Below are 25,612 nucleotides of genomic sequence, written 5' to 3'. Positions count from 1 at the left end.
CGTATGGTGTCAGCTTTCTTTTATTGTAACACAAAAATAGCTCCCTGACACAATAGCTAATTGCATAAATGCACTACAGGCTACTGTCAATGGGGAGGGAGAAACAGTTACAGCTGGAGGATATGGAACTAAGACAAGATATTACTTGAGATAGGAAAGGTGATAGATACTTGAGTGAGAGTCGTTGAAGATACAGAACAATGGTGACCACAGTCAGAATGTGAAGTCCTGTGGAGGCAAGGGGAAATACAATACAGACCATAACCATAAGAAACAGAATTAACTGTGATTAGGCCTAGGATTGCAAGAGACTCAAGAATGGAAAACCGAAATCTTTTTTTTTTTTTTTTTTTTTGACAGGCAGAGTTAGACAGTGAGAGAAAGAGACAGAGAGAAAGGTCTTCCTTCTGTTGGTTTACTCCCCAAATGGCCGCTATGGCCAGCGCACTGCGCCGATCCAAAACCAGGAGCCAGGTGTTTCATCCTGGTCTTCCACTCAGGTGCAGGGCCCAAGCACTTGGGCCATCCTCCACTGCCTTCCCGCAGACAGCAGAGAGCTGGACTGGAAGAGGAGCAACTGGGACAGAATCCAGAGCCCCAACCGGGACTAGAACCCTGAGTGCCGGCGCCGCCGCAGGTGGAAGATTAGCCTAGTGAGCCATGGCACTGGCCAAGGAACCACAATCTTTAGAGAACTCTGATGGCCTACCTGACCTTGTCATAGTGGTTGACATTGGTATTTAGGGCAGACTGTTCTGTGCATTTCAGGCTCTTTTCCATCTGTTGTCCCAAACCACTAAGTGCCAGGTGGACACTACAGTCATCCTAACACACAAAAATTTCCGAACAAGTTTCCACCTGTTTTCTTGGGAGAGAAGTAGAAGTATTGTCCAAAGTAGAAACACCAAGGAAAACTTGGATAATCAATTTTATGAGACCCATAGGCAAAGGGCTGAATTCCTCAAGGTCATAAACTCACTGTTCTAAGGTTTATATGCATTGTCTAAATGGTAGCCATTATCCACAGATGACTATTAAATTTAAATATAAGTCAATTAAGGCAAAATCAAATATTCAGTTTCTCCATTAAGCCAGTCACATTCCAAATACAGAAAAGCCACAGATGGACCACAATTATATATTTCTATCATTTCAAAAAGTTCTATTGGACAGTGTTGGTCCCAAGCACATAGACAAGGCAAGTGTTTGGCATAACAGTTAAGACATCTGCATTCCATATTGAAGTGCTTGGGCTGAGTTTCTGGATCCCAGCATTTAGGGGAATAAAACAGCAGGTAGAATCACTCTCTCTCCTCTATTTCTTTCTCAATCTATCCCACTCCCCACCCTTTCCCTCTCCTAGTCTCCCTCTTAAGTAACTAAATACATAGATACATAAACATTTTAATTAAAAATCACAGAGATTGTCCATTCCTCCTCAGTCCTTGTACAAGTTCTTCCACAGGAAACCAGTTATCATTGAAATAGAAAGTGTGAAGAATTGGTCAAAATCCCATGGAATTTGAAAGTTGTTAGACCAGTTAAACCAGAGATGGAACAAAAGTAGCATAAACTATCAAAAGTAGTACCAGGTCAACCCATAATAAAGTTGAGAAGGTGCTTTAGAGGGTGCATGTTAAAAATTCTTCGTTCAGAAAGGTTTCACTAAAACACTAAATACTCCATGTTTGACAGACAAAATGAAAGGTTGTGTAACTCCTACGCTGGAACAAATTTACTCTACCTATTACCATGTGTCAGTGAATAATTCCATATTTCTTGTGTTTGAGAAGGTAAGAATTACAATATGCTGCCTTTCACTTCATTCTTTGTCTTAGTTCAAACACAGCACGTTTTAAAGCCTTACAGACAAAACTACATTTTGAAAGATTATTTAGCAAACATGTTTCAGAAACAGAGGGAGCATCATAAGTACCATTTGGTTAGAATACTGTTTCCAAACACAATTTTAGAACTTGGCATCACTTCCACTCTTTTCTTCTTTAAGTCATTTTCTTCTAGAAACATATGTAATATTTCTTACACAAAGTGTATGACAGCCAAGAAATTCAATTATTCCAAATCCATAAATCACAAGTTGTCAGTTACTCATAGCAGAGGAAACCAATTCAGAAATTGTTGGAAATATGTAGGCCCAGAAAAATTATACAGGGGGATTTTGTTAGCTTTTCACTCCCTTTTTCGGGAAAACTATTTATGGAGTATAAGGGTCTTCTACTAGAAATGTATTTCCCAAGAAACATATTGTTTAAAAGTGAAGCTATAGATCTAGAGACAAGTTATTTCAAAGTTTTAACACTTCAATATTATCAATATTGACTAGTTATAGTGACAAGAGGCTCCATTTTGGCAGATGGTCTTCATTGTGTTGAAAATATTTGAGGACTAGGAGCCCTCTTAACCTCCCATCAGCTAGGCCCTGGGACTATTAATTCAAAGGCTTTTCCTGATTAACACCCAAAAGCTCTACTTTAGTGACACAATACATAGCAAACATTCCTCCTGAGCTACAATGTACTGTGTTACTGAGCATCACGGAGAAGATTCTTGAACTTGGCTGAAATTTTGCTCAAAAAATATATATATATAATCTTGTCAATATTGCAACAAGTCTTTTATTAACCCACCAAGAATCAGGACTCATGATTTCTTCAGGGTAGTGGTTCCCAACTACTCACTGTGAACTCACAAACACTGAGGCAGGGTGGGTGGAGGAGGGTTAAGGAAATTCCTTGAGTCAACCAAGACCACTGCCCAAGAAAGGAAAGCTACAGTAGGTTCTACCATCAACACAACCCTTCCACTGGAGTATAAGCCCAGGAATGAGCTAACACCTGACTTTATAGACACAAAAAGACTGTTTAGATAGCTTTCTAGATGTCTAGTACTCTCACTATTATCCAGAAAGTCACTTGAGATCCAGAGTTTTCTTTTAAGTATATTAGAGTTCTTACATTGGTCTCAGAAAACAACATAAAGGCTTAATGTCCTCTATAACTAAATGAATTATAGGAGAGAACATCAAGTTTCTGAATCATAACATACTAAGGAGTGGTAAAATGAGCTAATCGCTATCTACTAGCAAAAAGGATGGTGATGAAGAAGGTACAAGATAACCATATTTTAAATGTTGATGCATTTTATTTATTTGAAAGGCAGAGTGACAGAGAGAGGGAGAGAGTGGGGGGTGGGAGAGGAGGAGATGGAGGCAGAGGGAGCAAGAGGGAGGGAAACGGAGGGAGAGGGAGGGAGAGGCAAGGAGAGAGAGATTCTGTTGGTTCACTCCCCAAATGGCCTCAACAGCCATGTCTGGGCCAGCTGGAAGCCAGGAGCCAGGAACTCCATTTGGGTTTTCCACATGGGAGGCAGGAATCCCAGTACTTGAGCCATCATCTGCTGCTTTCCAGGCACATTAGCAGAAAGATGGATCAGAAGTGGAGTGACTGGGACTTGAACCAGCACTCTGATACAGGATGCTGGCATCACAAGCAGCAGCTTAACTCACTGTGCCACAATGCCTGCCCCAAGATAATCTTTTCAAAGTACAACTCTAATGTACACTATCTATAAATACAGGTATTTCTATATTGTATTAGTATAGCTCATTTAACATGAAATAAAAAAAGCTGATAGAGACTAAAATTTTGCCTGAAATGTAGAATTATTTCTAATTATACTTCTGAAACTTAAAGTCATTACCAAAGTGTTATATAAATATATGTACATTGTGTGAGTGTGTGTATCAAAAAGTTCATGGGAAATGAAGTAAAAAGCTAAGCTTATTTTCATGAGACTTTTAAATTTATGCATATGAGAGATCTTCAAGGCTTTCATGAAAAATGCATATTAAGGTGGCAGGCATTTGGAGTAGCAGTTAAGACACTCCTTGGGACACTTTTATCCCATATTTGATTGCCTGGGTTCAAGTCCCTGCTCTGTTTCTGATTCCAGTTTCCTGTTAATGTGAATCCTGAGGGGTAGCATGTGATGACGCAAGTACCTGGGTCCCTTTCACCCAGGTTAGGGACCCAAATTGAATTCCAGGCTCCTGGCTTTGACCTGGCCCAGCCCAGGCTGTTATGGTTATTTGGAGAGTGAACCAGCAGGTGGAAAGTGTCTCTCTCTAACTCTTTCAATATGTCTCTCTGATTTTCAAACAAAAAAATAAAACTTTAAAAAGAAAAAATGTGTTATGAGAAAATAATGCATGGATTTCAAAGTATTTTTGAACCAAAATAAATTTAATGTTTTAATTCCATTTTCCACAAGATTTTTGAAGTACCTTTATAAGCACACGTAGGTCCATAACACAAACCAAAACAATCCACAAGTCAATCTCATATGAACCATGCTTCTTTATTTGATCTGTTTTGTTCTGATTTCAGATTCAAATTTCTGGTTCTGTTGGCACTGCCTTAGTTTCAATTTCTGGTCCCTTCATTTGAACCTGAGAGTCCAAACATTTTACCAACAAAAGCTGGCTTTGGGTAGAGGCTTCTCTTGTGATTTCTTGCAAGACATTCTTTATGCTTGGGTAAGCCTGTTTTACCACTGGATAAAGATAAATTCATTGTTACTGCTACAGTTTTCAAAGCATAGAAGTATTATTATGACTACAGCTCCCTGAAGTCATAGGGAGATCTAGACTATGATATATTCATTTGAATTTTTTTTTTTTTGGCCACTTCAGAGTAAATCGTACATTAAAGGGCCTTGAGTCTAGATTTCATTTTTATCTACCTTGCACACTCAAACTTTCCATACCAGGTTCTTTGGAAATATTTAATGTCAAAGACCTTTGAGGTAACACCCACATGAACTCTGCAGCCAGCAGGTGGTTTATTAAACTGCAGTTTCAAAGTCATCTTCAAAACCTAAAAAAAGAAAGTTTCCTATTTTTGTTCTGCAGTGAGCTGAAGACAGATGAGAGTAAATGAAACTTTCCATAGGCAACCTTGCAAAACCCTGGCTAATTTTGTTAGGCAGATTCCTTGGATTTGAAAACTTAGAAGGAAGGTTGTCGAAATTCAGTTGCAGAAAGGACTAATGGGAGGGGAAACAGGGCCTTAGAAGAAATCCTGACCTTACTCTTACCAAAATCAAAATCAGTTATATGAAGAGGCATGTTTTCTTGCTGATGTAGCCTCGCTCCCCTGCTTCTCTGTTCCTACCCAAACCTCTGTCAGTGCTCCCAGCAACTTGTGGACACACTCTTGCACACATGTGCACACACACACAGACATCTTAATTTTGTTATTTAAGCAAATCCTTTTTAATAGCATCTGTCATCCAAACAGCTATGTAGTTGCCTTCCTGGCCTTGCAATCAATACATCATAATACATAATAACACATACATAAATAGACACTTGCAGACTCATGTGGGTGGAGCTAAAAATGGCAGGACTTTATTTAGGTGTATATTGTAACATCCAGGTTTAAAACATAGTGTGTGTGTGTGTGTGTGTGTGTGTGTCTATTCACATATATGATTTTAAAAACTTTCTGGGCTGAAGTGAGCACCCAGTGCAGTGGTTAGGAAGTTACTTGGAATACCCACATCCCATATCGCAGTGCTTGGATTCACATCTCAGCAGCACTCTCAGTTTCAGCTTTCGGCTCTCATACCCCGAGGGGCAGCAGGTAATGGCTCAAGCATTTGGATCTCTGCTACCCACTTGGGAGACCTAGATTAAGTCACCAGCTCTTGGCTTTATCTCGGCCAAGTCCACACTGACGTGGGCCCCTAGGGAGTGAAGCAGCAGGAGACCTCTCTCTGCCATTCAAGTAAATAAAAATAAATAAGTATAAATAAATAGTTTCTAAAAAAGATTATTTTGCACTGAAATAAACTTCCATTGTAATTTCATTTTTCCATGAACTTTTTGAAGTCCTTGCATATTTGGAATGCAGAAAGCACAGCAAGCAGATACAATTCAAACATAAGGATCATATTGTTTTAACATTTTTATGCCTGGTCAGCACCCAAGTGAGAAAGACACTAATAATTACATATTATAGAGAATTGTTATAATGTAATAAGCAGAATACAATGATTAATTGTGTTTTTTTACTGTTGTTACTATTCTCATGAACACCTAATATGATTTGGAAATAATACACTTATCAAAACTGTAAAAACTCTATTGCTACATTACAGACAAGAAGAGATTTTTCCCTTCATGGGAACTGGTATTTTAGGGATTTCTTCATCAATACTGAACTAACTAAAGTAAAAATTGACAGATACTCAGATAACTGAAGCAAAGTAGTGTCTAGGATACAATTATCACACAGCCACACACATTTTAAAGCCTTCTCTTATTTATAGATGAGAATGTAGCCTGAGCCTATCGTTAAAAAAATGTTCGGGCCTCTTATTTCAGAGAAGGAAGAAGAATTTGGCTGTGCCTGGGAGAGAACAGAACTTACATGTGTCATTATTACACACAAGAGTAACACATGCTTTATAGAAAATTATCTTTCTTTCCAGAAGATTATTCTGTACTCCTTAGAAATCATATTTGAGTTAGCTTTAATTTATTTCATTAAGTTGCTATCACAACAATTATCAGAAAGGTATCACTTTCTATCCGACCCAAAGAGGAACATACACTGAAATTCTTCATTATGTCTAAGCAAGATGTTTGGAGCCAGTGTTTAGCTTAGCACTTAATACTCTTACCTCCCACACTGGAGTATCTGGACTTGATTTTTGGTGCTGGTTCCTGATTCCAGCCACCCAAGAAAGCAGACCCTCAGAGGCAGGGTTCCTGCCTGCAGCGTAGAAAACGTGGAGTGTGATCCTGGCTCTTGCCCCACTCCCAATGTTCCTGGCATCTATGGGTAAACCAGTGGCTGGGGAAGTGCTTGAGCATCTCCATGTCTCTCTCTCTCTCTCTCTCTCTCTCTCTTTCTTTGTCTCCCCCCCCCATACACACACACACACACACAAAGAAACTTAATTATTTTAATAGAAGGAAACATATGGATATTTCATAATGACATTCTACCTTTCTGAGTCCATATAAACCATATACTATTTTATGCTTGTTACTTAGCAAACTTCACTGTTTGCACACTAATGTAAACAAAACAGCCAAGCGCCTGGCTAATCATCACTGCGTTTGCATCAACTTGAGCTGAATAAAAATGATCAACTCAGAGCTTTCCCACCCTATATTTCAAGTCCCCTTGGAGCCAGTGGATCTCACACGACAGCAGGCATTGCAATATGTAGCAGCGCTTGGTCAGATTTCTGCGCTCTGTCTCCCGATGGAGTGAGCCTGAGGCAGGGCCTTGAAATTTCCATTTCTATCCAGTTCCCAGTTAATGTGTTGCTGTGTAACTTGGAGGGTTTCCGATAACACATAATCTTATTAAAAGATCGTATCTTAACTTTCTGTCAGATGCATTTCATCATTTCACTTTTTTTTTTTGTAAGGACTTAATGATTTATTTGAAAGGCAGAGTGACAGAGAGAGGGAGAGACACAGAGAGAATTCTCTCGTCTGCCGGTTCATTCCCCAAAGGGCTGCTACAGCCAGAGCTGGGCCATATGGAAGCCAGGAACCAGGAATTCCATCCAAACCTCCTCCATGGGTATCAGAGACTCAAGTACTTGGGCTGTCATGTGCTGTCTTAGGTGCATTAGCAGAAATGTGAATAAGAAGGCAGTCCGGACTGGAAACTGTGCTCAGGTATGGGATTCCAGTATTGCCAAGAAGCAGCTTAACCCACTCACCATAACTCTGGCTCCAGAATTATTTATTTCCGTGTAAAATGTAGTAAAATCTATAGCTTTCAAAATGTAAAATGCATTGCTTTCAATATCTGTAATAAAATATAATCTTATTTTTTCTTCATTGTCCCTAGGCCCAGTGTCCATTAGTTATGTGTAAACAAAATAACAAACAGGAGGAACTTTTAGAGATAAAAAATGATCCTAAGTCCTTTTTTGGGCAGAAATACTGTAAGAAAAACAGTGAATAGGTAATACCACGATTTTTGCCATTCTGTAAACTTTGCACATCTAAAGCTCATGTTTGCCATCTGCTGACATACATGTGAATTACAAGGGCTGGGCATCAACCCATAACTGGTTGATAACAGGTTGCAATCTGATTTTTTTGTTTCTTTTGTTCCAAAGCCCATTAGGCAAATGTTATTTGTTTTCATACAGGCACTATATGTTATAGTTTAATGGACAACTGAAAGAAAATGGTTTCCTAAACTAATCACACTGAGTGCAAGCAACCAGGTTGTACTGAAATATTTTAATTCTTACTAATGACAACTGAAACTGCAGATACGAACTTTAGTATACATATTTTGTCTCTATAGTGACTCTACCCATAAAATAGTTTAAGTGGATGCTGTGCAAAATCTTTAATTTGAATCACAGGCATACATATATGCTTATCATTTGCAGTACAGTGTGGAATATCTGAAACTAATAATGCTAATAACCTTCACAAAGCCAAAGCAATAAACCCCAGGGGTCTGGAGTCAACGTGTCTTCCACGTTTATTCATAATCTCATCCAATTTTTCTCTGATATTTGGGTTCTACTTGGTATTCATTCAAGTTCTACCTTGTCAATCAAGAACGCCTCCTGGTTTCAAGATCAGACTTACAGCGTTAATTGGGATACATCAAGATATTATGCCTAACACATTGCCGATGGGCTCAGAACTATATTTTATTGAGTACTTAATACAGGGCAGCCGCTCTGCTTAGTCTCATACAAACATCACCTCTAACTTCACATCGTCATACCTCTAAATGAACAATCAGGAAGTTGGGCTTTGAAAACTCTAAGCAAGTTGCCCCCCACAACACAGCCAGGATCTGCACCCAGATGGACTGACTCTGTGACTCCTACCAGCTGTCCTGGTCGAGATGTTCTTTTGCAAAACTGCCAGCCCACATGCTTTGGCTACAGTGAGCGCTTGTTGGAACCTTCCCAAACCTGTTAAAATGATCTCACTTACCAGGTTCGTCTGTGTAGCCCCTTAACATTTTTGGGAAGGGCTAAGTAAACTATCCATTTTCCGTACTTCTAACAACTTCTTTCTTTGTTTTTCATTATTCCTTTGGCCATGTGTATAGGGAAAGTGAGGATGTAATCGAGTGACTCAAACTGTAGGTTGCAGGGTGAGTCACACTTGGGCTAGATTATTGGACTGATCAAAACTTGACCATTCATTCATTCAAGAAATAAGTGGTTGGAGTGTGCATTGTGGCAAAGCAGGTTAAGCCATAGCCTAAGACTTCCGCAGCCCTTATCAGGGTGCTTGGTTCTACTTGTGGTTATTGCACGCTTCTGATCCAGCTTTGTACTAAAGCATGGAGGGAGGGGTAGCAGATGATGGCTCAAGAATTTGGGGTTCTTACCACCCATGTGGGAGAACCAGGGTGGAGTCCCTGACTCCTGGGTTTGGCCTGGCCTAGACTTCTACTCTTGGGGAGCAAAGCAGCAGATTGAAGACCTCTCTGACTCTGTCTCTCTCTTTCTCTCTCTCTCTTTCTACCTCAATCTAATCCTGTCACTCTGCCTTTCGAATATACATCCATTTAAACATTAAGTGGCAGGCCCTGGACATAAGACTTTTAACAATACAAACAGGACAGCTACAATCATGGGTCTGATTTTTAAAAAATATTCTCTAAAATCCAGTCTCTACCTCTCTGAATATACATAATAATTGTAGCAAGTTCATAAACACTGTGTGTTGGTGATTTGCATGAGGCACTTAGCACAGTGCCTGGCAGGTTTGTAATTAAGTTTAGTAATGATGATGATGTTGATGACAATCCCTCACACCATTTTGATAAAATCAGCTAAAGAGGAGTAATGTCTACCCTACCTGACAACATTAATATTGCTCTCTATGGGAAAGTGGAGAGAATGTGGTTAGCAACGTCCAACGCACACCTGGTCCATAAGAGAAACTTCTTAGGCAGAGGCAACCTGCAAGAGATCATATGTGCTCCTTGCTTTGTACTGACCTTGTGTGAGATCCACAGATGGCAAGAGGTCCCATGCACCTCTCTCTTTCTCTCTCAGAAACCCAGACAGCTGCAAGCTCACTCAGCCTGCATTTTTACAAGTAAAAATGAAATTTAATCAATATTAAATTCAATGTCATTCAAATTAGGCTGATGTCCATTTGCAGCAGAGCAGAAGAGAGGTATGGTAGACAATGATGCTGGCAGGAGACACCATAAAATAATTTCCCATTACTTATAAAGCAGTCATCACATGGGCAGTGTGAGCCAGGGTGGGGGCACTCGACCTCTAACAGCATGGGTACAAGCAAGGTCAGCACAGAACCTTGAGGGGAGTACAAGAGATGATGGCCAGAACACTGAGAACAGGACTGGCCAAGGAAGTGCACCTAGCTGCATCACTTGGGAAATACAGTGACCACGTTCTAGCCCTCAGGTGGCGTGACCCGCTCCCGGGTGTGCTTTTCACAGTAGATTTGATCCTCCACAAGGAAGGGGCCCTTCTGTTTCAGGTTGGTGCCACAGTTGCAGCACACATAACACTCAGGGGTGGCGGTGACGGTCTTGCAGCTTCACAAACACGCCTACAATGCCAGTGCACATTTGTCACACATGGGCAATTTCTGAGCAGCATTTCCAATCGATGCCGCTACTTCGGTGGCAGGAGCTCTAACGCTTCTGAATCCAGAGGGCTTGTTGGGATCCCCTTTCTCCTCGGACTCCAGGATTTCCTGCAGGACCCAGAATGATGTGGACTGCTTCAGGGGCTCATTCAACTCCTGCTTTTTCCTGCAGCATCTTGTAAACTTCAGATTCCTTGTCGATGACGCGGCCGCCTGGAAGCTGTGAATGTTCTAAGGGTCTGCTGTTGGCCTGCTCTCCGCTGGTAGCCTTCCCTGCCTACAAGGCACTATGGAAGGCGCAGATGTTTTCCGAAGAGTAGAGGCCGACTGGGTTGTTGTACTGGTTCGTGATGACTCTGGAGGCAGTGACCAAAGCAGGGAGGCGGTAAAGTTTGGGCATGGCGCTTCGGTTGTGCACGCTTCCTAAGTGCAGGACCTCCTGGGGTTCTGAGGCTAAATTCATCTTGTACGGGTGACGTTTCCCCTCTTCCGTCACCAGAGGAGACCAAATTTTCTGTTCAGATCTTGCTATGGTGAGAGTAATGTTGTCCGTGCAGCCCTTGATTTTGTTCTGAGCTTCCAAATGTGTCATACTGCTGGTATTTTCCCCATCAATGGCTGTGATTACGTCTCCGATTCATAAATTAGCTAAAGCAGCCCTGCTTGCGGGAGTGACCCGAGAAACGGAGAGGGGCTGCTGGAAGTCCTTGCAGCCCACGAGAGGGAAGCCCCATGGTCCAGGGTCCTGGGGGACTATCTGCTGGGTGCTAACGGCGCAAGACAAGTGGAGTCACATTGGAACACCAAAGCCCCACCTAAATCTGTACTGACAGAACTATGGGTCAAACTGATGATTGCTACTTAAATCCACGGCATTTGGGGGGATAGCTCATTATGCAGCAAAAATGGCATTTTTACATGGCATGTACATGAAATAATTTTGTATGGAAATAATTATGCAGAGTTAAAAATGCCATCTAACTCTACAGTATAAAACACGAATCTGATCATCTCCGCGTTAAGAAGGAAGACATTTGCCCAAAAAATACAAATCTAGCAGGTGGCAGAGCCACAGCAAGGACCCAAACTGCGTGACTTCACCTGGCTGGGTCTAGAAATAAAGGACTTCTTGCAACAATCAAAATACTCCGAACCAGTTTCTGATTGTTCTTTTTCTATATAAAACCATGCAGACATTGAAATCATTCGCACTCATCAATGTACCTGCAAGATATAAATGAGCTTAAGTCCTATACAAATCCGAGTGCCGGAACATATTGCTTTGCAACCACCAGGGTTTCTATCAGCAACTCTCACATTTACACTGCTCCACGGGCGATTTGCTTGCAAGGAATGGAAGCCACATTAAGGGGTCTGTGAGCGCCGTGCCTGCATAGGGCTGTGCATAGGGCACGCCACGGTCACGTCGCTCAAAAGACCTCGCTGCTCCTCGTGGGAAGCGTGAGGAGGGAAGCCGACCCGGACAGATGGTGGACGTGGCTTCAGACCGCATAAAATGCCATCCACGTTTACTTTTCATTTAGTGCTCTCCCACAGCATGGGACAAGGCTTCGCGCATGCTCCATGTGTACCAGGGCTCCCAGTTCCCCGAGCCCTAGAACAGAGAAGAACAGACTGCCCCCTGCTGGCCACATCTGTGTAGGCAGGGGAAAGACAGGCACCCCCCCAGGGGCGTGGCAGCCGGCCGATGACGTAGCCCCGGAGACAGGCACGACGCGGCCGCGTTGCGTCACTGGTGCGCGCCGAGGGAAGCTTGACAAGACGCATGGCTGCGGGTTGCTCGGAGGCCCCACGGCCGAAAGCGGCCTCTGAGGGCCAGGCGGTGGCACCGGCGGGCGCCGTGCCTTGCCTGGAGCTGCCCACCTACGCTGCGGCTTGTGAGCTGGTGAACAGCCGCTACTCCTGCTTGGTGGCCGGGCCGCACCGCAGGCACATCGCACTGTCGCCCCGGTACCTGAACAGGAAGCGCACCGGCATCCGCGAGCAGCTCGACGCGGAGCTCCTGCGTTACTCGGAGAGGTGCGGGTCGCGATGGCTTCCAGGTCCGCCGTCTGCCCCTCAAGGCCGGGGCCGCTTCCAGCGCGGCTCCCCTTTCGCAGGCGAGGAGCTGGGACGCTGGCTCCGGAGTAGACCAGGGGTCCGGAGACCCCGTGTAGCCTGGGCCTGTGTGGCGTTGAGCGTTGCATTTGTCCGCTTCCGGGTATGCCTTTGCGTTTGCGGTGAAGATTCGGCGTGCGGCGCTTCCACATCTCCCGCTTCCGTGGAAGATTGCGCCGGTAGCAGGGGCACAGCAGTTCGATCTTGCGAGGTGTGCGGGTGTCGTTCCGGCCCCGGGAATCACCCGGAGTTGTCTTTTCGGGGTTCCAATGAGCGCGAGGGAATTGCCATTTATTTTGTTTTTAAGAGAAAATAGTCTGTTTCGTTTTAACTGGTGAGCCTGTTGCTTTTCGGAGTGTGTGTGTCGGGGGGGGCCTTCTAATGCATTTAAATTACGGTATTAAAAAGTCGCTTGAAAACTCAGAATTACTGGGAGGGGGCGTGGTGCCTCAAATATTGCCGTGAACTGGTTTGGCTCCAAAGAGGGTCTCCACAACCAGGGTGGATGGATTCCCTGGGGACCTGTGGTTGTCCTTAAGGAATTCTGGGAGCCTGCAGAAATACCGGGATTTAGACGTCATCTAGAGCATGCACCGCTTCCTCAAGGGATCCCAGACCCCGCACGTGGGGACTTGAGATATAAAAACAGCCAGAAATTAAAGGAGCTTTAAACTGTCGCAGGGATATCGTGTCAGCCAGTACACCTAGCGAGTTTATGAAAAATCTGATTGAAATCGAAATGGAGTTAGGCTGAGAGTTAGACAAGGGACAGTGAGTTGGATCTTGGGATGTTTGACAAGAGCTTCACGGAAGAGGGTGCTTTGAGATTCTAGAATCCTAGGCAAAGAGTGGCATGCGCAGATGGGTGGTAGATGTGAATGAGTATGCGCTAGTAGTGCGAATGCTGCATGTTCTGAGTACCCTCCAGCTCCGAGACTTGGCACACTCTTGATAGATAGCCACAGTGGGACATAATGCACTTGGTAGCATCAGAGGAAGGTGAAATAGAATGAGAGAGCAGACAAGTTAAATTGTCCAAGAGACAGATGATTGGAGAGCGTGGATTTGAGAGAGATAAGGATGTACAGATAGTCTTAAAATCTGGGAACAGGCAGCTGCGTTGCTGCTTTCTGTAGCCAATTATCTCCCCCGATTGAGGCGGTGGGGTAAGTCGCTCCGAGTGGGCCCAGTAGGAGCCATTAGTCCGGAATTACGGGGTACTGAGTAAATGACCATTTAAATGACTGAATTGGACTTTACAGCCAGGTTGAGCAGGGTGGTCTGAACAGATCCGGACCCTGCCTTCTGCTGTTACTTGTGGGACATGCTGGAGACTCGGTTTATTGAGTGTAGATTCAGTGCCCCACATGTTGAACATGCATTGTCCTTCGTTAGGGACAACATGTTGATCAGATTAAGAATTACAATATTGAGAATTTATCTTGTGTAGTTGTTTATGTTTCCAGATTTTTGAGTCATTCTGAAGAATCAGTAGGGCTTGCTTCTCCCCGTTTAAATACTGGGAAAAACAGAAGAATTTCAAATGGCTCTCATGACAGTATGTAAGTCGTTTCAGTGGCATCTCCTATTTAACAGACTGTCTACCTTCTTTCCCATTGACAAAATTTTTAAAAAGGTATCTCATTTCAACTTTAGACTGTCTTCTTAGAGAAAGTAAGTAGTTTTCTAGAATCATATTGTCAGTTTGGATTAAGGTGTGCTTTTGAGAGACCACTCGGGGAGAGAAAACAATCTCTGTTCCAGTAAACTCCAAATAACTCTTTTGAGTTATTTGAAGATGGCAAATATGTTCCATTCCATTCTAGAAGTTCCAGAGACTCAAGGGTACAATTGAAGCATCCTTAAACTTGATCTAATTGTTCCCTAAGTATCTCAAGTGAAGTTACCACCTTGCCCCGCCACTGATGTAGGATTGTTTCTGAAAAACAAAAGTAAAATAGGAACATTTATACAGTGTTGGAGTATCTGTCTTTGCATTTTTGAAGGCTTTTGGTTAGTTACATGATGTGCATTGCTTTCCCAAAGATTTGCTGAATTTCTACAAATCCTTTTGGCCTTCTGCACTGTGGTTCCATTCCCTAACCAGTGGTTCTGAACCATGCAGGACCCAGTATCTCCTTTCTATAAGGAATATTTTGCATTGACATCTTTAGTATTGTGAAAACACTCTTCACTGTGCTGACATGAAACTTAAAGAAGTATCACCTACCTTTACAGTAAAAAACAAAACCCCTATATTGTGTTCTATTGCAATACAGTAAGATGTGTTTCAACTTGATGATGCTCAAGCATAACTCCTTTGGAAGACTGAAAACTTCGATGCCTAAGAATCGTGCAGTTACACATGTGGATTGATGTGGATATTTTGGATAGCAGCTGAGATCATGCATTTAATAGCTCCAGTCACCAATGGTGATTTGAAATAGTTTATTTATTCTTGGTAAAGGGCCACACAAAACAGTGTTTCCCAGCCTTTAGTGTCGTGTTGATAGATACAGGCAACAGATGATACCACAAAGTGAGTGTGTGTGTAAGTTTTTTTTCTGTGACTCCTTGCTGTTTCACTAAAACAAAATCTATTAGGAACATTCTTTTTCTCTTTTTCTGTATGAGCCATGCTAGCCAGGTAACTGAGTACAACAACAACAAAAAGTGTTCTCTGTGGTCACGGGCATTGCAGTCATGTGTGGAGACCAAACATGTATGCAGATAATTCAGTAAAATTAGATGAATATGATAAAGTTGGACATAAGGTTCCATAGGAGTGGCGGAGTGATTTAGCTTTGCCAAGGAATTGGGGAAGTTTTTTTTTACAGTAATTGTGGATGTGGTAGTGAAAACTTAAGGTTTTTCTACTTAGTAGTTACAATTCATTAAGAACTGAGAAGTTTTTTTTTTTTTTTAATTATTTATTTGAAAGAGTTACAGAGAGAGGGAGAAGAAGAGACATAGAGAGAAGTGTTCCATCCACTGGTTCACACCCCAAATAGCTGCAATGGCCAGGGCTGGGCCAAATGGAAACCAAGAGCCAGGAGCTTCTTTCTGGGTTTCCCACATGGGTACAGGGGCTCAAGCACTTGATCCGTCTTCTGCTGCTTTTCCAGGCCATTAGCAGGGAGCTGAATTGGAAGTGGAGCAACTGAGGCTCGAAACAGTGCCCTTATAGTATGCCAGTGTTGTAGGCAGTGGCTTTACCCGCTGGCTCCTGGAAAGTGACATTTTAAAATAATAGTTACCCCCTAATCCTGTCTATCAAACTTCTAGATCAATCTAACGTGTCAGAGTCGGTTCTCAATAAATGATTTCGTTCTGTTTCTTAACATTTTCATTTACCAGCAAAAGTTGCACTTTGGGATTTTTCTCTATTAAATCATTGGCTTTAATGCTCAGGAGCTTCAGCTTTAACCCTGATGCTTCCCTTGGTGTATGCCATGAAGAACAGAAATTCAGTAATGGTGGATAATAGCAAAATTGCTGGTGATTCACTCATACAAAAATACACTGACATTTTCCTTGCCAAGTCTCATTATTCTCTTTCTAGCATGACTAGAATTCAAATAGGTAGCAGGTAAGGAAGAAGGATCAATTTATTGCTCATGCATAATTGGGCATTTTGTTTCTGAGTGCTTGATTTCAAATAGTCACTTTAAGCCTAAATAATATTTTTAACTTCTGCTTTGGAACCCATAGGGAAATGGGACTACTAAAGTTGTTACAGACTGTGGACTATTGTTCTGGATATGGGAGGAAATTGTTAGAACTGTGTGCTTTTTGGACTCTTAGAATATCTAATTAGTGTGATAATGGCTTGATTTGAAAGAAGATAAAATATATTCTTCTCTTTTTTAACCAGCCTTTTAGGGGTCCCCATAGCATATGATAACATCAAAGTTGTGGGTGAACTGGGAGATATTTATGATGATCAAGGACACATTCATCTTAACATTGAAGCCGATTTTGTTATTTTCTGTCCTGAACCAGGGCAAAAGCTTAAGGTATGTATGTCATTCTTTTCTAGCTTTCTTTGTGTGATTATATCTTTATGTACTTTGGCAGTTATACCTTGAGACTCAAATAAATTGCTATTGTGGGTGAATAAAAATTGTTAAAGGAAAAAGAAAAGTTACTTTCTAGAATTCCATGTAGGTAAGTTCTAAAGCACATGCATGCACAGAATATTTGTCCCATCCAGTTTATTTTTTGCATAGTACCACAATGATTTTAGGAGGAAAAATTAATTAGTATTATTGCTATTTTAAAATTACTCTATTTTGCACAAATATTTTTTATTCATAAGGATTCAGACAGTATTATAGTGGATCTAAAACAGTTCAGGTGATTGTAAGGCTAGGCGGGTAAAGACAGTTCCAGTGGTTTGGCGGGGAAGGGCCTGCAGGCAAGTGAAAATGAATGAAAGACAGAAAAAGGCAGCTAGGCTCTGCTGTAGGAATGAAGACAGTGGGTGGAAGATCTTCCAGTTTCTCAGAAGCTGGAGATGGAGAAGTGATGTGAAATCTACTGAAATGTATCCCTTTATCCTCTTTCTCTCTCTCCTGCCGCAAGTTGTATGTGTGAGCATGCGTTTGTAAATGTGCAGTACATATGGGTTCTTATGTGCATGTATGTTCATATTTTATGTTCTCTAAAAATTATAGAAATTGCTTGATGTTATAGGTAAAAAGTTAACATATTTGGTACAGTTAATAATAATATAGATCCAATTTCACTATGACAAAAACCATAAAGCAATTGTAATTAAAAAAAAAAAACTTATCAATCTTATTTAAAATAGAAATAGGATCCCTTGCCTGCTGAACAGGATCTCACAGCTGGACTACAAGTAGATTTGTACTTGAAAATTTCCAAACTTAAGGCTGACCTTGTGGTACAGCCAGTTAAGTAGCCATCTGTGATGCCAGTATCCCATGTTGAAGCTCCAATCTGAGTCCTAGCTGTTCTGCTTCCAATCTGGCTTCCTACTGATGCAGCTGGGAAAGCAGCAGAAAATAGTACAAGTGCTTGGGCCCCAACATCCATGTGGAAGACCTGCATGGAGTGCTGGGCTCCTAGCTTCAGCTTGGCTCATATCGTAATTGTGGACATTTGGGGAGTGAACCAGTCTGTGGGAAATAGCTCACTCTGGCTCTTCTCCTCCCTCTGTCACTCTGCCTTTCAAATAAAATAAATAAAGAAAATTTTTTAAAAAGTTCCCAAATGTAACTTCCATCAGCTTTGTATATATTGTCACAAACATAAACATGTATATGGGTGTTATACCAAATTGTACCAAAAGTATTAAATGAAACATGTCCTTTTTTATTTTCAATCCTACAGCAAGATCCAGTCTTCAAATACTTTTGACTAATCATGTTTTTTAATTTTTATTGATTTTTAATGAGATATTGTGCAGTTCAGTGGGTTTTGTCAAGTTCATTTCCCATTCTGTTTCCTTAGACCTTCAGGCCCTTTTCTGGTCACTTCCTTCTCATTGTCCCTAATACAACTACAGTTCTGACTTCATTGATCATAAATTTGTTTTATTTTTCTGTAATTTGATATTGATGGATTTAATCATTGTATGTTTGAAATCTGGCTTCTTTAGGTCAACATGCTTTTGTTTTGCCTATGATATTTTCTGTGTTAGTAATTTGCCTATTTTTATTGTTCATGGTATTCAATTTTATGAATATATGACAAATTGACTATCTCTGTTGATGTACATTTGGGTTATGTCCAATCTGGGGCTATTATGAATGAAGCAATAATGAATATACATTTTTATTTCTCTTCAGTAAACTGGTAGTGGAAGTGCTGTGTAGCAGGGTAAGTTTATCTTTACCTTTATGAAAGATTATTGTCAGACTAATTTCCCATTCAGCACTTCCGTTTACTGTATTGATTGCCAACATTTGGTGTTGTCAATCTTTTATTTTTATTTGTGGGCATATAGTAATATCCCGTTGCTTTTCCTTATGAGCAGTTTTCCATGTTTGAACAGGAATGCCTTTTCAAGACTTTGCCCATTTTCCACTGAATTTTTGTATTTTCGTTACTGAGTTTTAATATTCTTTATATTGTCATTTTCATTTATTTTTTTTTTTTTTAATATTTATTTATTTGGAAGTCCAAGCCACAGAGTGCTGGTTCACTCCCCGGGTGGCTGCTACAGCCAGTGCTGGGTCAGGCTAAAGCCAGGAGTCAGGAGCTTCATCTGGGTCTTCCACAAGGGTGGCAGGGGCCCAAACACTTGGGCTGTTTTCAGCTGCTTTTCCCAGGCCATTAGCTGGGAACTGGATCGGAAGTGGAGCAGCTGGGACTTCAACCGGCACCCATATTGGGTGCTGGCATTGTAGGCAACAGCTTTACCTGCTATTGACCCCTCCTTTTATAGTCTTGATATAAATCCTTTTCAGATAAAAGTATTGTGAATATTGTCTCCCTGTCAGTGACTTATTTGTTAACTTTTAATGGTATCATTTGATGGAGGAGCTTTTAATTTTAATGAGGTCCACCTTATCATTTTACATTTTTTTGGTTATTGCTTTCTGGATCTTATTAAAGAAACTTGTCTACCCCTGAGTAGTGAAGATACTCTTCTGTGAACTCCTAGAAGCTTTATGGTTTTCGTTTTTCAATTTGCGTATGTGATCAGTCTTAAATAATTTCTTGTGTCTAGGTGAGGTAAGACCATTTTCTTGTCCATAAACTTTCCAGTTGTTCCAAACTTAGGAATTCAAAAGATTTTCCTCTCATTGGTTTTTGTAAGGGATAGAGTATTTGTAAAGCAGTTTTAGGTTTACAGAAAGGTTAAGTAGCTTGTACAGGATCCCAGTATACACACACACACACACACACACACATCATCTTAGCATCATCTTCTCTTGGTTTGTGTGATCTATTTGTTACAGTTTTTTGTTACAGTTTTTGAGGCAATATTGGCTTTTTATTTTTTTCCTATTGTTAGAAAAGAGGTTTTTTTTTAAACAGTATTTTATTTCTTATTTTTGAGATAGCATATTTTTTATTTACATTTCAGTCTGAGGTTTAATGGCCCACAGTTTCCATTAGAGTTCTGTCTGTGCTGTGCCTTCTGTGGATTTTGACAAATATAAAATGACTTGTATCTACCATTACAGAATAGTTGCACTGCCCTAGACCTTGGTGCTCCACCTGTTCACCCCTTCCTTTCCCGCAGTCTCTGGCCACCACTGATCTATTGCCTATCACCATGGTTTTACCTTTTCCAGAATGTCCAGTTGTTGGGAACATACAGTATGTAGCCTTTTTGGTTCTCTCACTTGGTAGTCTTCGGTTTCCTCCAGTCTTTCTGTGGTTTCGCAGTGCTTTTCCTTTTGTTGCTGAGTAGTACTCCGTTCTGTGGGTACACCTTAATTTATCTAGACTATTCAAAAACCACAGTGGGGAGACTACACCCTGATCATAACAAATAGGGGAGTTTTATTCTGTCACATTTTTTAAGGGTTGCTGATGTTATACAGATTTGCATACATGGCAGTATTACATATGGTTCTATAATCTAGAAAATGTGAATTTTTTAATGTTTCAGGATTGTCATTCATACACATTGTATACATTGATTCCTAGGGATGGGAGGATAGAAAACTTAAGTTTTATGGAAAGTTTCACTTTAAGTTTAAAATCCTATAGCACATGACTTCTATTTTAGTTTTAAAGCCTCCAATATTTTTGTTATTTAGCCAAAATTGTTATGGTCTAGATTTTCATATACATGGTAAGCTATCTCCTAATAGGACTGCTGATATCATTCTGAATTGAATCATTAAAGAGTACACTTGTAATCTCTGAATTTCAGACTGTTTATAGACAAGTACTATGGATTCCAGTTATAAAAAGCGTATGCTTTCCCTGCCTAGAGTGTAAGCCCTATCAGAGCATGTTTTCAGTGTGGTTGTCACATAATCTGCTCCCCAGGGAATCCTGCAAGGGGAGAGAGGTGTCTTTTGTTGGTAGAGGGAAGGAAGGCTGTGGAAGGGACTATCTGTGTTTTATCCAGTTAGACACTTGGCTTCCTGTTATTTGTTTATTAAAGTTTGAACTGTCGGAAAACTCTAGAGTTCTAAGGTGATGTTATAGTTTGACATGCGGTAAGTTTTTGTTTTTTTTTTTTTTTTTTAACTTTTATTTAATGAATATAAATTTCCAAAGTACGATTTATGGGTTACGACATGTGGTAAGTTTTAATTGAGATAAACTTTGTGCTGAATGTATACCTTTAATTTGATGTTTTCTTTTTGAAGATCTGTTTGGAACTTAGAAAGCTTGATTCACCTTTTAATCTTGTGAATCTCTGTTGTGCTCTTTCCTCCCCCTTCTCCCCAGGGTACAGTTAATAAAGTGTCCACTAGTCACATCGGCTGTTTAGTGCACGGGTGTTTTAATGCGTCCATCCCTAAACCTGAGCAGATGTCCTCTGAGCAGTGGCAAACCCTGGAGATAGACGTGGGTGATGAACTGGAGTTTGAAGTATTTCGTTTAGATTCCGATGCTGCTGGAGTATTCTGCATTCGGGGAAAACTGAGTGTCACTAGGTTAGTCCGTCACATTATTATCACGGGATACTTAATCTTTTCTACTTAGTTCAGAATTCATAACCTCGCTTTTAAACATATATAAGAATAGTGATGCTTTTAAATCATAATGTCAGTATTAAACGGTAATCATAAGCCGTATGACAATGCATCAAAGTTCTGTGTCTTGCTCGCTAGTCTGTATTTGAGTAAAAGTATATCATTCATATCTTCTAGTTTGTTTTTTTAAAGAAGTTGAGCTCTGAACTTGAAACTACTATTTGCACAATCATGTTGTATAACATGTAGATTACTTTTATTTTTACATCATTGGAACTAGATAATTTGTTTTTATTATTGTCGTCTGTGTGCCAGGTAGATATTTTGATTTCTGTATTTCCTTATATTGAATTTCTTATATGAATTACTCTGATCTTCAGCTTGGTTCCATGGGAACATGGTTAATAATGGAGGAGAAAGTGGACACTATCTGAAAAATAGTGTAGATGTTAACAGTTTTTCCTAGATTTTACCTTAGTGAGTAACCAGAGTATGAGCTGAAGTTCTGAAACAGCTGTCCAATAGGGATTTCTGAATGTTAGTAATGTGCTATACACACCATAAAGAAGCTTCACAATTAAGTGCATGGAATGTCACCAGTGTAACTGAGGAACAAAATGTTTTAAGCCACATCATTAGAAGCACTTAAATTTAAATAGTTGTCTGTGGAGAGTGTTACTGCATAGAACTATGCAGCTCTGGGCATAAAGCTACTTCATAAATCCTTGTTTTATTTTAGTGATATAAAATAATTAACTTTGAAGTAATACTGCCTCCAGGTAAGCTAACTAGAATGACAGACTGTTATTTTAAATTTGAAATAAAGACTGAAATAGTGGACCAGAAACTCTGATATATACTGGAAATGTATTTTTTTTAATCAAATGTCAGTGGTTTGGCAAATAGTGTTAATGTTCAGTGACCAGATTTTTCTGAGCCAAAGTGAAATTTCTTAGATGTGTTTTGACAAAAGATTTTTGTCATTTTTGTATGTAAGAACAGTCAGGAGAAATATTTCAGAAACAAAAAATTTGTTACTGTTAAATTTAACATTGTTGAATTCACATTCAATACCAACTGCCATTTCAGTGAACTGGATAATTTGAAAATGATGCTGTAGCATATGCCTTGTTTACTCCTCTTTATTTAGAAAATCTTAGCATTTGGGGGTATTCTTGATCTCATTCATTCTTTCAGTTTTGCTGTTTGCTCAATTAATGTTTCTAAACTGTGAAATTACAGTTTACAACCCAAGTGCTCTGAAGTTTCTGAAGAAGTCACAGAAACTGGCACTGAAGAAGCCATTGAAAAACCTGCTAAAAAGAAAAAGAAAAAGAAGAAAGATCCAGAGACATGTGAAGTGGACAGTGGTAACCCAGAGCCAGTGGAGTTTGCAGACGTCACCCCTAATGAAGAGCCAGACCTGCAGGCTGCTGAGAGCGCGAATGGCCTCTGGGAGGAGGAGCCACGGAGGAAGAAGAGCAAGAAGAGGAAGCATCAGGAAGATGTGGGCCAGGACCCTGTTTTCCAAGGCAGTGACTCTAGTGGTTACCAGAGTGACCACAAAAAGAAAAAGAAGAAGAGAAAACACAGAGAGGAGACTGAACTTACCCCAATTTTGGAATGTTCACCTAAAAAGAAGAGGGAAAAGTAACTTTCTTTAGTGAATTTTAAATATACTCAGTTTTTAAAAGATTGATTTATACAAAAGAGCTGAGTGAATGTTTCCAATGACATGAAATGGTTATGTGTACCAGTAGCTTACAAAACAGGAAGTATTTGCCTTGGAATTGGAGTGGTTTTGGGCTGAAATTACAAAATTGGCTATAAATTTCTTTGAGGAATCCCAATATTATTGAAGGCCATTTTATTATATGGAGAACAACAGAAAAGTGCTGCTATCTCTGCTGACTTTAACATTCTTCCAGGCTTTACATTCTACATAAAATTGTTTTAAGAATCTCAAGACTGACAGAGAACTGTAGTATACACTGTTGTTCACATCAATAAACAACAACCTGAGTTTGGAGTTTTTTAATTTTTCTTTTGGGGGGGGGGGGTATAAGTATTACCTTGAGTCATTGCACATCATTTTATTTTGCCTTTTTTTTTTTTTTTTTTTTTAATTCAGGACATCTGTGAGCTTTAGGTATTCCTTTGTCATGGTTTCCACAGTATTTCTGCTGTTTGACTCAGAGAGGTTTACCACAGGGCTTCTGAAGTCTCCAGAGTGTTACCCACACCACTGCTGACTGTCCACAGCTCTTTCCTTCCAGCCGCGGTTGTGTTGTTTTCCTTTTCCCAGCCTGAGGTTGATGAAAAGGGCAGTGTGCTTCTGCTTGTCTTTTGTGCCTTAGCTGTTTGGACCTTGTTGTGTGTTGGAGGAGAAATTGACAGAGACAGGATCAGTGTGGTTGTGACTTATGGGAAATATCTTTTCATTATTGGGACAGGCCACTGGAAACTGTTCAGGAGCGAAAACAGCCATTCACTGTGATAACGTGGGATAGATCTTAACTAATTGCAGAACACAGAGCAGTGAAATGACAAGCTGATGGAGGCTAATAATACACAGCCATGTTCATTCATTTAGCAGATATTTGATCATCTACTAAGTGCAGAATGTTGTATTACGGCCCAGAGATATAAGGCAAATGAGGTAGATGTGGTACCTTCCATTGCAGGAGCAACATCTGTGAAAATGTGGAACATATGGAATGTTAGTAATTGTTATTAAGTGCCTTGAAGAAAAAAAAAAAACTGTATACTTGTTACTTTGTTAGTATTTGCCAGAAGTGGATGAATTCCCTGTGTCAACCATTTTTGATACCATTTATCTAGGATCAGACAGAGTCTCACAGTTTAATGTCTGATGATGAATAAATTCTGCTGGTGGTATGTCCTTATCTAAACCTGCAGAATATAGAATCTGGAGAGTGGTGGACAGTATACATCATTGTCTTCAGATGTACATAGGAACTGTGCAGGCCAACGTCTTTCAGTACAATTGAGAGTCATATGACTGGTGAGCCCTTGAAGTGTGGCTAGTTTGAATTGAAGCATGATGTCAGTATAAAATATATGCCAGATTTTGAGAATATACAAAAAAGAATGTTAACTTTCTCAGTTTTTATACTGCTGAAATTGTAATGGTTTTGGTATAGTGGCTTAAATAAAATAATAAAGTTTCAGCCTTTATTTTTCATTTTCTTTTTCTATAAAAAGATTAAAAATTGCACAGAAGGCGTTTTGGTATGTTCAGTGCTTTTAAAGGAAGTATGAGTTGTGAAATGTTATGTTATCAAGGTTTAATACAGTGACACACCTGAATATGCTTAATAACTGCTTCTTCTGAATTGTAAAATTTAAATTTATAATTGTAACCATGTTCAACAATGTAGAAAATTTATTTTTAGTGAAACAAATTTAACTCCCCCTATTGTGTACACACCACACAAAGATATCTAATTTATGCTATTCACAGAAAAATAAATTGTGGCTTAGCAACATAACCATACTCTCATGTTACTTTTACTTTTGCTTCAAGTGGTACTAATGCTAATAATCTGTAATTTTAAAATAATTTGCAACTTTGAAGAAAAAAGGAAGCAACATGCTGAACTTGAAACTAGATTTGTCTATGATTTTTCACAGCGTGGGTAACCGAAAAGTCAGATCTATCCATTTGTCCTGCCTGGAATTGTAGGGACCTCTTTTCTGATAAGAAACCAGTGAAAGAGTCCTCCATAATATTCTTCAGAAGCGCTTTGTCGGTAAGGTACACAGCTAAGTGTAAATGTTAAATACAGAAAGTGGGAATCTCACATGGGAACAGGCAGAGAGCCACTTTGGCCAGTTGAAGTAGAGGGTAGTGTTCAGGCTGGTGATTGGATGAGTAGTGTTTTGACCAAGGGAGCTGAGGAAGGGTTGTGGCCTTCTGGCTGAGAGCCCTGCAGAGGCCTGAGGGGCATCTGATGCCGAAGACTGCAGATACTAACTTCCACGTAAAGGTTTTCTATACTGCACAGGGCTAAAACAAAATATCTTGCTTCAATTGGTTGTTTTCTACTCTAACAGTCTGCATAATTGTCTCAAGCTGGTTCTCCTGTTTTTGAAGAGTGTCTCTTGATCATGTTTGCCTTGACCAAATAAGCTCCCTAAGGTCTGTGACAACACTTAAACCATCTATACTATTTAGCAGTGAGTCCTT

General features: G+C 40.3%; 1 protein-coding gene and 1 pseudogene across 1 annotated transcript; one reads left to right on the top strand and one right to left on the bottom strand.

The window, feature by feature from the left end:
* Nucleotides 1-10,312: 10,312 nt before the first annotated feature.
* LOC100346541 (PDZ and LIM domain protein 1 pseudogene) lies at nucleotides 10,313-11,432 on the bottom strand (annotated as a pseudogene).
* A 943-nt stretch (nucleotides 11,433-12,375) lies between these two features.
* POLR1F (RNA polymerase I subunit F) lies at nucleotides 12,376-24,914 on the top strand. The gene is made up of 4 exons (XM_051852791.2): nucleotides 12,376-12,694; nucleotides 16,647-16,788; nucleotides 21,155-21,363; nucleotides 22,645-24,914. The coding sequence occupies exons 1-4, from the start codon at nucleotides 12,441-12,443 to the stop codon at nucleotides 23,054-23,056; spliced, it is 1,017 nt and encodes a 338-aa protein (XP_051708751.1). The 5' UTR covers nucleotides 12,376-12,440; the 3' UTR covers nucleotides 23,057-24,914.
* The last annotated feature ends 698 nt before the right edge of the window (nucleotides 24,915-25,612 follow it).

This window comes from Oryctolagus cuniculus, chromosome 16, assembly GCF_964237555.1.
Source record: "Oryctolagus cuniculus chromosome 16, mOryCun1.1, whole genome shotgun sequence".
Classification (NCBI taxonomy): domain Eukaryota; kingdom Metazoa; phylum Chordata; class Mammalia; order Lagomorpha; family Leporidae; genus Oryctolagus; species Oryctolagus cuniculus.
The sequence above is the reverse complement of the archived record's forward strand: the minus strand, read 5'-3'. Positions and strand labels throughout refer to the sequence as shown.

Bases quoted from the DNA above. Each gene is read 5' to 3' on its own strand.
- POLR1F (XM_051852791.2), top strand. From the start codon at position 12,441: ATGGCTGCGGGTTGCTCGGAGGCCCCACGGCCGAAAGCGGCCTCTGAG. The intron at 12,695-16,646 runs GTGCGGGTCGCG...TTTTTTAACCAG, and splicing joins CTCCTGCGTTACTCGGAGAG to CCTTTTAGGGGTCCCCATAG. The intron at 16,789-21,154 runs GTATGTATGTCA...CCTTCTCCCCAG, and splicing joins AACCAGGGCAAAAGCTTAAG to GGTACAGTTAATAAAGTGTC.